This window comes from Pezoporus flaviventris, unplaced genomic scaffold (assembly GCF_033815535.1).
Source record: "Pezoporus flaviventris isolate CSIRO_AGI_PZ_B2104156 unplaced genomic scaffold, CSIRO_AGI_Pfla_v1 ptg000006l, whole genome shotgun sequence".
Classification (NCBI taxonomy): Eukaryota; Metazoa; Chordata; class Aves; order Psittaciformes; family Psittacidae; genus Pezoporus; species Pezoporus flaviventris.
The window spans coordinates 15,067,673-15,080,191 of record NW_026892554.1 but is presented as its reverse complement, the minus strand read 5'-3'; the positions used below and the strand labels follow the sequence as shown (position 1 = coordinate 15,080,191).

General features: G+C 37.7%; 1 protein-coding gene across 1 annotated transcript in view; it reads right to left on the bottom strand.

Annotated features, from left to right (window-relative positions):
- LIPC (lipase C, hepatic type) overlaps nucleotides 1-12,201 on the bottom strand; it is a 54,573-nt gene extending 42,372 nt beyond the window's left edge. Inside the window, exon 1 of the mRNA XM_061447067.1 lies at nucleotides 12,039-12,201. Within this exon, the coding sequence (XP_061303051.1) occupies nucleotides 12,039-12,120 (82 nt within the window). The 5' untranslated portion in view covers nucleotides 12,121-12,201. The remainder of the gene's footprint in view (nucleotides 1-12,038) is intronic.
- Nucleotides 12,202-12,519: the final 318 nt, after the last annotated feature.

Genomic DNA, 12,519 nt, shown 5'->3' with positions numbered 1-12,519 from the left:
CATCCAGCTTATGAAAAGCTGCCACTTGTTTTGCTGCACTGAGCTGGGCTCTGCAATTTTGCAAACATAGCAGTGTTTGTTCTGTGTTTATCACTCTTTGCTTTTTGCTTTTGCAAGGAATAGTAGTTGAAGACGCACCTTGCCTGTCTTGCCTTTTAAGACTTCCCACTCTTTTCTACTTTTTGTCATAGGTGGTAGTGACTTGCTTTTGGAGGTGAATCCTTTAGGTGCCAGATTCCTTTATATTAGGTTCTCCCATAAATATTTTGCCTAGTTTACTTCTTATAATCAGTTACTTTTCAACTCCTGTTACAATTTTGCTTACTTTTTGTAGATTTATTTCTAGACTAGAGGTCATACTGTGGATTATCTTCTAGACCCAAAATAGCTGATTTTAACACATTTTCTTTTTTCCCTTCTTCAAATAAATCCTATTTCTCTGTAGCAGTGCCTTTTACTAAAGAGAGCTATTGCTGTGCTCCGTTGTTCTGGCACTTTGTTAGAAATGTGCCTAACACACAAAAGCAATGGCTTACCGAGCTTTCATCAGCTCTTAGCCAATTTCAAAATTAGGATCAGTATTTTATTAGGAGCTCTGTGATTCAGTTCAGATCTCTCTAATTCTCAAGGGGGGGCTGCTCACAAGAGGAAAAAGTCAGTTTTCATACAGACTTGTCTTCAAATCTGTACATAAAACACTAACTTAAAAGAACAGCCTTGTAACTGAGATGGGATATGAATTGTCTGTAACCTGCTAGAGGGTTTAAAACACAGCAGTATAAGAAGTAAGGCCAGATGTCTTCCTTTTCTCATTAAGATTCTGTTTAGACGTTTGTAGAATTCCTTTGTTTTAGAACAGTTTCATCATATCTTTGTTTCTATAGATCTACTTCATCATTGGTATATGGATCAGACATAATGTTACCAAAAGCCTACTCTCATGCAATAGACCTGTGTTTCTAAAGAGGAGCTATTTCTCTGAATCTTTCAAAGATACTAGCAAATTCTGCACCATATTGAGTGCCCTTTGGCTGCAGGTAAAGAATTCAACAGCTTGTGGGAGTGCTAATTAGAGCTAATAATAACTCCAGTGACCTGCCTTGGCTTTAAAATGCCTGACAGAAATTACCCTGTCCTTGAAGGACAGAGATTTTGTTTCTGTGCATATCTGATGAGGGACACTCATGCCTTCAAGTTTTTGTTTAGTGATCACACAACTAAGTGGGTGCCTGTGTGTGAATGAAAGAGAAGTGGGTGATGTTGAGGAATCAAGAGGAAAACAGGCAAAGAGATCTCTCAAAAATACTATACCAGGATTTCATTAATAGAAGAATTTCTCTTGTAGGCTAAACAGCCTTTGTAAAACCAGAATTAATAATAAGAAAGCAATTAGAGTAGGAATTGGATTATTCATAATTAAGCCTTTTCTCTCTAATTTTGGTACTTTTACCATGGTTAGTTTGCTGAAATATGTACAGAGGGTCTGAGGAAAATGCAGGCTTTAATATGAGCAAATACCCCAAAAGCTCCAAGGTATGAGATTTTTATTTTATCTGGCTGATTAAGTTGCTGATGGTGCAGAAAAAATTGTATTTTCAGTGAGATTGCCCTTGACCTTTCTAATGAGAATGTTATTAACACTAGCCAGAAAAAAATACAGTACAGTCATTGTTGAGCTGTTATTGGAATGATAAATCAGGGTTTTTTCTGGCTTCTCTTTCTATTGCAGGGACGTGCAGATGTACAGATGACACTCAGTGGTTAGGGTCTACAGTTCCTACCCTAGACATTTGGCTTCAGCACTGCCTGGGCAACTCTAAGCAGACTTTGTCCCTGTCTTGCTGCCACCTTATTCCTGACCTCCTGTACTCCTCATCATTGTCCCAGCACAGCAGGTCACATAGCTGCACAGTGAACAAGATCAGGGAGCTGATCCAGCTAAAAGCAGAATTGCCGAGAAAACATAGGACTATTTTTTACTGTATCAATTCCCAAGTTGTTTTGCTGCAAGCAAACTATTCTGCCACAATGGAGAAATCTATGAAATACCTGCAACAGTGACCAGAGGCAAGGTCTTCTTAAATTATTAATGTCACTTAGGGTGTAAAGAGCTACAGAATTTCCCTTTGACTTTCAAACATTTGCCATCAATGAACACTGTAAGTATAAAACACAAAAAACAAGTATTTGAGGCCTTGATTTTCCTCAGAGCTGGACAGATGTAGAATGTCACCCCTTCTCTTCTGTTAATATAAATATTGGGTTTTCTCTTAGATTCTTATTTGGCTTAACTCATGTCCTTAGTCTCATTTTGGTTACACTATTAAAGGGTATTCTAAAAATCAGAGAAAAGACTATCTGCATTTGATTGCCTTATTCCTATCAATTAAGCTTGTTCAGAAATACAGCTATGGGCTGAGGAATTAACTTACTGTACAGCAAGAGGGAAGATGTCGGTTTACTGCATTTTCCAACTACTCACACCATCTAAGAACATAAAATGTACAATCAACAGAAATTTCTAGGCAGTGCCAGCTCACAGTAAAACTATGGGGAAATCCACTACCAGCTTTTATGAAATTTGATTTTACTTGGAATAATTTCAATCAGAATTAATTTTACTCAAGCTAAAATCAAATAATATTTAATGAAATAAAGGAATATCTGAAACACACAATCTTCCATCTGGAAATTTTAGGGATACAGAAAGTTCTGTAGTACAGAAGTTTTGTGGCTATGTTTACTTAGAAAAACAATAATAATACAGGTAGTCAGTAGCTGAATTGTTATTTAGAGTAGATTACAGAGTAACTGTAAGAGAAATCTTTAATTGCTCATTAAAAACCTAAAGAGGAGATGAGAAACAGTACTGTGCTGGAGTTGCAGAGTGCTAAATGCTGATCTGATGCCTGTGAGAAGTCCTTCCAAGCCTAGAGTACCAAGTCCCTGAACAGATGCAGTGTAACTTTCAGGGAGTTCGGTTCCCTTCTGCACATCAGGATTGTCATATTTAAAGTATTCAAAGCCAGAAGTGTTTGGGGCTTTTTTCATTATTTTTTTTTGTTGTTGTTGTTTTGGCGGGGTATTTTTAAGCTATTTTATGAACTAACATTGCTACTTGATAGATGGGAAGTAACTAATAAATATTTGTGCTCCGTAAGTATATCAGCTATTTGATGGTATTCAGGGGACTAATATTGTGTTTAAATGAATGGCTCAATACATGTTAAGGTTATGCAGGTATCCTCATTGGAATGCCTTGACTAGCACTTAATGTAAAGATGAAGATTTTTTTTTTTTGTTGATATGCAATCTTCATAAACTGGACTAGAAAGAGAGATAGAAAAGGGCACAGAATTGTAAGAGAAAAAACAAACAACTCTAAAGTGCAAACCCTATGAATCTAATAAAATTCCAGAGATGAGTTTGGGAGAAGGGAGATGTAAAGATTCCTCCTGAATGGAGTAACATGTCACACTCCTGCTTTTATTTTTATTCTCTAGGAATCTCTATGGCAATTGTCTTCATTTCTGCTACCTAAAATTCCATATAGAAGGTACAGTGTAGCCAGCAACCCTTCCCATTGCCACTGAATCTGAGCTATGATTTAGGGAGATTAAAACAGGAAGCAGCATGACTGACTGTTTCGGGGCTGCATCAAAGACTGTAAGTTTTGTCCGTTTGCTTTAGTTAAGAGTCTCTGGTGCATTCCTTGGAAACACAGACACTACTAAGCCACTGGGTGCTGAGACACATTCCTTGGCTGAAGTTTTTTAGAAAAGTTCCTTTAAATTAACATAATAAAGTAAAAGATTATGTAATGGTCCTGTAGCATCAGAAGGGTCCAAGGCATGCATGAGTTCCATCATGTGGAACTCTTCTCTCCAGGAAAGAGTGCAGGCATTGCTATGGAGGTAAAGATAGAGTTCTGGCAGAGAAAAGGCACATGAAGTTCTTGGAAAGGGTGAATCCTAAGTGTATCTGTGCCCTAGGAAAAATGTGGAACTCTCCCAGTGCTCTCCATAGGACACACTGTTCTGCTGGTGTAGAATGAACGCTGAAGACCACGCAAATCTCATGTTTAGAGTGCATTTTATATATATATATATATATATATATTTGATGGTATTTGAAATGTTATCTGTTGGCCAGAAGAATGCTTTCAGTGTTTCTGTTTTCTGTACGGACCTTGGTGTGCCCTAGAGAGCAATACATACAGGTCAACTGGGACCAGTTGAAATACTGTCCTTTTGGTGAAGGCAATGCCCATATGCTCTCACTGTTGTATTGCAGAGTACTGTAGTATGCAAGCAAGCTTGGGGATAATGAAGTGGTTATTACCCAGTATGTATAAAGATGGCAGAATTACAACCCTAGTAGTCAGTGAAACACAGAAGAGCAATTTCAGCACTGCACACTGACATTATTTTGTTTAGGAACCTTCTGAGAGCCTCATTGGGCAGGCTGTAGACAAAGATATCTGATAGAAACACCTCATTTTAGTATCTCAGCTTTCATGGCTTTTTGATGTCATCTACTAAGAAAGGAATGATGTATTATGTTCCTTACAAAAAAATGTTCCCTATTGAAACATCAACCTTTAATTTCTACTCCCAATTAAGCAGAAGGTAAGCATGATGGATAGAGAGAACAGCAGATTTTTAGATGATGTGCCAGCTGTCTGAGTAGTTTCTGGCCCAGCAGAGGTCCAGTCACCAATGCTTTAAGCAGGTAACTGAGTTTTTATATTAATATTTTAAGTTCCCTTTTTCTTTTAAGTCTAGACTCCAATTTTACAACCTGCCTTGCTCATATCTGCACTAATGGAAGAGCAGGCCAGAGAATTAACTGTGATTTAGTCACAGCTCCCTCTGTCTGCTCTGGAGGGAGTAATGCATCCTGTCCATTAAACTCTGCACTGCCTCTTGAATAACACATATATGAAAACATACATACTTTGGGGTTCTTTCAAGTATTCTTGTAGTTTTTCAGTATAGTTTTTTATTAGTATAACTAAGGAGCATACACACCTCTCCCACACCAGTCTGACAGAATCCCCAATTTCAGTGGCTTTTGGAAATGCAGATTAAACCTTAATTGACATCCTCCAGCATTCCTGATGACCTATTGTTGCTTGAAGGGAGAAGAGTGGTGCTTGAAAGCCAATAAAATTCTTCAGCCAGACACTACAGATTATCCTCAGACTGAGATGCATAAAGCAGAACCACAAGTGGTTTAAAATATAGAAGATTAATCTCAGCAGTGTTTCTATATATTTGTTAACAAAGCTAGCATTAAAATACGGGAAACCATGCCAGTGTAGCAGAATGCTGTGGGACTTGTCAACTCCAGCTGCAAAGCAAGATAAAACATGTGTGTATACTTTTCTTTTTTGTCCCTGGACCTGCTGTGACATCATCTCCCCCATGGGTCAGTACCTTCCTCTGTAAGTAGTCTCCATCAGTTTCACTTACTGAGTAAAGCAGTCTGCAAAATTACAAAATGGTATTAAGATCAACTAGTTCAAAATATCAAAAATTTTGAGGGTTTCTCTAATGAAAATTGGTATTTCATGGTGGTTTCATTGCACAGCAACATGTTCAGACACGTTCACTCATATTCAGTATTTCTAGATTGATTTTTTGTGATCTCCATTATGTTATTTACCTGATAGCAGTTTGTTGCACTTGGAGCAACACCATGAAGTCTGGAGGTCAGGTAGGTGCCCAAATATAAATACTGTTGTTGGTAAAAGGTTCAAATGGATTTTACTGGACTAGGAAAGCAAATTGGAAAGGGCAGGAGAATGTCTATGAGTACTTTTAAGCAACAACTCCCATTTCCACAACCGTGATGGAACCATGTTGTATTGGAAGCATTTCAGCACCAGCAAAAGCTTTCGTTGTCTGATCATAATGGGTATGTGTACAGTTGTGCAATCCTGTGTGGTTTATGCTTCCTGAGAATATTAGTAATGGTAGCATGTTTTGCTTTTTAAATTAAAAGGAACAAGCAAGAAAGATATCACAGTAACAGCACTTAAACCCCAGTGCATTTCTGCAGAAGGCGGCTGTGACGTATGACAGTGGTAATTTTTTTACTCGGAACACAGATATTAAGGTTCTTTTTTCTTAAGAATTGTAATTCACATTTGGCCTACTGCCAAAGCAGTGAACTTTATCACCCAGTCTTGGCATGTGCAGATGGATGGCCCCTTCTGTCTCTTTTGCCAGTTATTGCTTATGTTGCCAGGAAATCTTAATCATGCTGCTTGGAAGTGGCTGCTGTCCCTCTACCTGCTGCCAAGCTATTCCACTGTATATGGAGTCTGACTTAGCTTCAGAAAACAGTCTTATCTCTAGGTAAAATATAGGAAAAAAGGTCACTGTGCTAAAACCACCGTAGGGGACCATATGGCGTTACAAGCTACATCATCAATATTGCACTGCTGTTGAAGCAACACTATTATTAACCCTGAAGCTTCATGGGGATTGGGCATAACTATGTTTTGCAGTATGAAATGTGCAATATAAATCTATAGTGAACCACAAAATAAGCGGAAAAGAAAAATTTAATGAATGTGTTTATTGATACTTTCCATTAAAGCTATCTATATACTAAAATCACAACTATAACCTATAAGGTATATATCTTATATAACTATAATAAAATCAGTTAAGCAATTAGATTGCACTGCCACATTATCAGGAAATGTTCTGTATGTTCATGTTTCTCAAGTGCTGAATGAGTTCCACCACTATTCATACAGTAGTCAACAGAATGTAAGTAAAGTGAATATCAATTCAAGCTCCTCATTAAGACGTTCAGTCACTTGCATTAGTAGAAATATTGATACTTGTTTCATGCATGGGTAGTTCTTCTATTGATCGAGTTCCCATTATTGTCTACTTTCAGGAGATAAAGCAGAGGGTCTTCGGTTCCTTAGTCCACAGTTATATTTTGGACTCTTTGGTGAAAATTTATGTCTGAAATTCTATTTGTAGATTTTTTCAGGTGCCAAAAGGAAGAATTGCTGGCTTAGGTATTAGAAATTTTGTTAGAATTCTCAGACTTCTGAGAGCATTACGAATGCTGTGTACTCATGCAGTGTTTCTGAAACACAGCCACTCAGAAATACATCTGTAGAAATTTTCCTAATAGCATAACATAGTCACTAGTGTAATTTGTTAGTACCTAACATTCTGCCTTTCAGCTTTCAGGACTTCATGGACCAGTGTTTTGGTATGTGATAAAATATAGCTCCTGAATCCCTGTTTCAATGATCCAGCTAGAAGTAACCTGAATTTCAGGTCAGTGGTGATACACAAACTCCACTGAAGTAAATTACAGATATCAGTGGATTTTAGCCTTGTTTCCATAGGCTGTAATCATGGTATATTTGTGCTTATGAAGACAAGGGGGAGAAAGAGAATAATTCTTTTTATTAGGTTTTTTTTTTTTAGCCAATTGAAATCCAATTTAAAGAGAGAACGAGGTATCAAGTAATAAATTCCTACATGTTTTCTGAACATCAGCAGTTTGATAGAGAACAGACCCTTATATCAACACAGTTGCTATTGCATTAACATAGGATTCAAGTAAACATTTGATTCTAACACTTTGCTTATCCATAAGGCTTAGCTGTTACCTTGCACTCTGGTTATCATTTGGGGTTTGGAGAAATTGCTCATCAGACAGGGAGACTCAGAGAGGACTGGCTTGTGCTTGAGTTCAGCTGGTGTAGGCATTGTGGGTGCAGTTGGCTTAAACCATTTTGGCCCTGAAATTTGATCTTGTTTGAGCACTGATACCAGACACAGGAGACGAGTAGCTTCCCACTTGGTGCAGTGAGCAGTCCTGGGCCAGTCACTACCTGATCTGTGAGCCTGTCTGCATTAGCCAGTCAATGGACACAAACATACCCCTGAAACAGTCATGGCATGTATGCAGAGCAAGGCAAAAAAGGCTAGGTAGCAGACATGAGGTGGTGACAGTAGTGCAGGGCTGGGGAGAGAGACCATGGAGTGAATCTCAAACTGATGAGGATCCTAACGAGGGTTGTGTAAGGTATATGAGGAAGCTGGAGTGTGCTGGGACATTCATGGGTACCATGTGAGACCCAAAGTCAGGAATATAGAGATGCTATAGAAATGGGGAGATCAAACTGATAATATTGGGACAAGAGTGTCATGGAAGCACAGGAGGAGTTTGGGATACGTAGAATCTAAGTGACTGGAAACCAAACATAACTTAGTTCTGCTGCTCATGGAAGTGCCTATGTTAAATTCAAAGTTGAGTTTGAACTTGTAGCTGGACATTTTAGCCAAGGAGTTTCAATCAGAGGAACAGATTACTGGGCCATTCTGTCCCATAAAAAGAGGTGATTTACTTAGTTTTCTGCCTATGCTGGAAAATTATAGTTTTCTCTGAAACTGGAAGACTGGATTACAAGTACCCTGTGAGCTTGTTGGCTTTGGTTTGAGTTCTTCTGTCATTTATTATAAACCCAAACCACACAAAATTAATGTGAAGTTAAGGCACAGATTGTTATTACACTGAAAACATTTCAAGGAATTAAAAGAAAGGTCTCCACATTTTTAGTATTTATTGTAGGCTTTAAAGAAATGTTAGTAGAAGTGGTATTCACCTTCAGTGTCAAAGGTACCCATCTCATCATCTTGGCAGACTTTCGTTCCTATCTTTGCAGTTTAAATAGCTTGTGAATCTTCTGTGTTTCTTGCATTTCTAATAGTTTATCAGCTTCAGGTAGAAATTACTGCTTTGGTAGTTTTTAAGATCTGCTATGGTATACTACATGTACACTGCATTTTATTGAGAAATTTTATCTGGGCTTTGGAGAATTTGATGTACCCAACACATCTTTTTATATCTCCATACTATGATTGGGAAATAAGGAAAACATAGCAGCTGTTCAAATTCCTGTATAATCCATTCCCATGGTCTATGTTATAATCTTAAAGTGTTGGTACTGTAATACTTAAAACACAGCAGAACTGGACAACTAAGATGTTACCTTCTTGTTTGGGAAAAAAATAGTCTAGCCTCAAGTGCCAGCTGTGAGACTGTCAAGTAAAAGTGCTTGCTCAGTAGCACACATTCTCATGTCAGCTACTATATATTTCTGCTCTACACAAGGGAGTAGCATAATGGAATATATTCCTACCTAGTTTTATGTTTCCAGGAGAAGAATCAAAATAAATAAGAGCTTATGTTTAAATACTTTTTGCATTCTTCTAGAAAGAATCATCTTGGCTCAACTTCAGGAATGTTACGTTTAGGTGCTTATTTCTGGTCTTTTTCTGGGATGCTGCTTTTAGATAATGAAATTTTGCCAAAAATTGCCAAACTATTCCCTGCTATATAAAGAAACTCATGGCATTTCAGAGACACTCTTATGGCTTTTTAAGAAATAACTTCTGTGTGTGTTTAAATGAGATGTTGTGTTTGCTTGGTAATGCAGTCCATTTTATTCTCCATCATTAAGTATAAAATAAGAAGCTATAACGTGTATTTATGTACATAACATGATCGAATGGATTTACATACACTTGTCTACACTGATTTACCTGCTGCTGTCTAATTTCTATATATTTTTGTTTTGTAATGTAATGTCTTTAGCTGTGTAGGTGGTTAGAATAATACAGAGAAAACTGAAGCAAGGCGTTGATTATTTGCTGGCTACAAATAAACGAGAAACTTTTACACAGTGATTGCTCTTTTAAAGGATGGTTCCTGTATAGGCAATTGCTTGTGCTAAAATTACATGCCAGACACTCAGCTCTGAGAAGCCTTTGTACCTCCTTATAGTTTCACTGATTGTTGCTGCAGTTCCTGCTAAAATAAGAAAAAGCAAGCGCCAAGGTAGGATATTCAGATAAAATGCAGACTATGGTCACTGAAAGATATCTCCACTTGACAGTGTCAAAAGTCCTCTCATGAAGGGCTAGAAACTTCACTGCCCTTCTTAGTGAGAATTAGTGCTTTACTGCCATTTGCATATGCCATTGTGGCAAACAGATTTGCCTTGCTGAGAAGTGAAATGAGGGAAAAAGACTTTTTCAGGTTGCTAGGTGTGGCCAACACATCAGAGTTGATTTTGGGGAAGACAGAACTGGCTGAGCTATACTGATCAATGAAATGGTAACAAAAATAAGTGAAATTTATTTGAGAGCATGGAATTACATTATCTTCTGGACAAAGCTGCTGTGACTGAGATTGGATTGAGGAAGGTGAAGGGGGTGAAAGGTGCAGAAATACATTAACATAAATGGACAGTTGAAATCAGAGTTGCACCAATTTAAAACTGAGAGGAGATGAAGATCCGAGTTCAACGTAAAGGAGTCTCAGGGCCTTTAACCTTGTAACTGCTGTCTGTTAGTTAGGCTCTGAATAACCTCTAGAAGAAATCACAGTAGATTTTTTTTGCATTTTTAGAAATGTACCTGCTTTGCTTCTTAAATCAGTCTCTTGCTTCAACATACTATGAACTAGGCATATCTGCTAGTGCTAATATGACATGTGACCTGTTTTTTGTGGCCACATGCAAGGTTTTAAGCTGCAGAAGCAATGAGCAAACAAGTGAAGTCCGTTGACATAGGAGTAGTAGGTCATGAGGGGAAAGGGGGATGGAGAGAGTGAAGTGACTGACCTTGCTATAAATGGTGCCACCATATAGGGGTGGTAGGAGAATGTGAGCTGGCATCAGGTAAGACCTATGACTCTAAGATACTGAGGGTGTAGCAACTTCCTGCCTCTGCTTTGTGTATATACCTAAGGTGAACTAAACTTTAAGCACACAGTAGAGTCTGAATTGATCTGGGTTAAGGTGATGTGAGAAGCCTCAAACTAAAGTTAGTGCCCTGATTTTTGGTTCTCTCAAAAATACAGAACTTGACCAAGGTTTCTAAATAGCTTGCTAAGGTTCAGCAATTGTTAAGGATGTGTGGGCCTTGCTGCCTTGTAAACCAGGCTAAGTTATGGCATTAATTGAAATTTACACCTCTCAATATGTTTTAATTCAAGGATTTTATATTGTACAAAATGAAACCCAAAGGGAAGTTCAATGTGCAGAATCAAAAAAAGGTGGTCCTGCCTCCTGTAGACTGAAATCACTGTGCCTATTACATATACAGTTTTTTTATGGTAAATGTTTTCTAAAACTGTTAATACAAATTCACATAAATGCAAACCACAGCTACTGTAAGAGACCATACTTCTGTAAATTTCTTGCTTTACTTACAGCTAGGGAGAAAGCTACATTTATTATCCCTCAGAGCATGAGAAATGTAGTTAGATAAGAAGGAAAACTAATGCTTGCTCTGTATGGCTCAACAATGAAGGCAAACATGGAATTGTCTTTGTCAATCACATTAGAGAAGTTTTAAGAAATGCAGTTATGTGATGCAAAGCCATACTCAACAGTCACACAGATACTGACATAATGTACAGTGTCACAAAAGCATAGAAAATAGTTGTACAACCATGTAAATGATAAAGATCCTCCACAGTACTCTACAAAACATACTACAGATGTATCTCTCTTACTCAAAGATATTCATCACACTTGTGAAAGGCAGCCTTATGTTAGGCAATGCAGGAAATGAAAGCTTAAACACCCTCAGACAGCTAGAAATTTCTACTCGTAGGAGACTGAATCTATTTTATAGGAAGTATTCTGGAAGTATCCATTCCAAGAAGATTATAACTGATACCAGTTTCATGTATATTTTCAAACCAGTACATTTTTAAATTAGCTTCAGCAGAAGTTTTTGTTAAAGGTCAAATAACCTGAAATCTATAGTCTCAGAATGTAGATTTCCACTGATAAATGTTTGTTGTAAACATTTTCTGGTAAACACAATTATAAATGCCATATTTTAAGGGAACATAACACTCAAATCCCCCCCCAGAACTCAAACCCCAACAGACTGGTGACCAGACAGTCAATACTACTTAATTTTTGTAGCATAAACATTTCAAAGAAAGCTCATGAGCACTATTTTTGGATAGGGTATTACCTTTTTTCTTTCCTCCATATGTATTTGCTGGGATGATGATATAAGAGAGCAATAAAAATGAAAGAAGTTGCAAACTTTTCATTTCTTCTTTCTCTGAATGAGTTGGGGAATGCACTGCTCAATTCTGCCAAGAGATGGGAAAAAGAGAGAATTACCAATGCTTTGCAAGAAATTGTTTGCCCATTAATCATTAACCTTAAATTCTCCTGTCCCCTGCTCTGGTCTCTCCTTTTATGGAAGTAAAAATGGAATTTGCTGGTTTCCAACCTCTTCTTTTTTATTTTCTGCCACTTGTGGCAGGAATAATTTGGAACTGGATTGTCCTCCCTTGCACAACAGTGCTCGGCTCTGAACACAGTGGGCTTCAGGGCATTTGTTCTCTGGTATACTCCTAAAGGCCATGAATAGACAGCTCAAATTTGGTTGGTCAACATCTCAGTCTGAACACATTGCAAAAGAGCTGAAGGTTAATCTAAATATT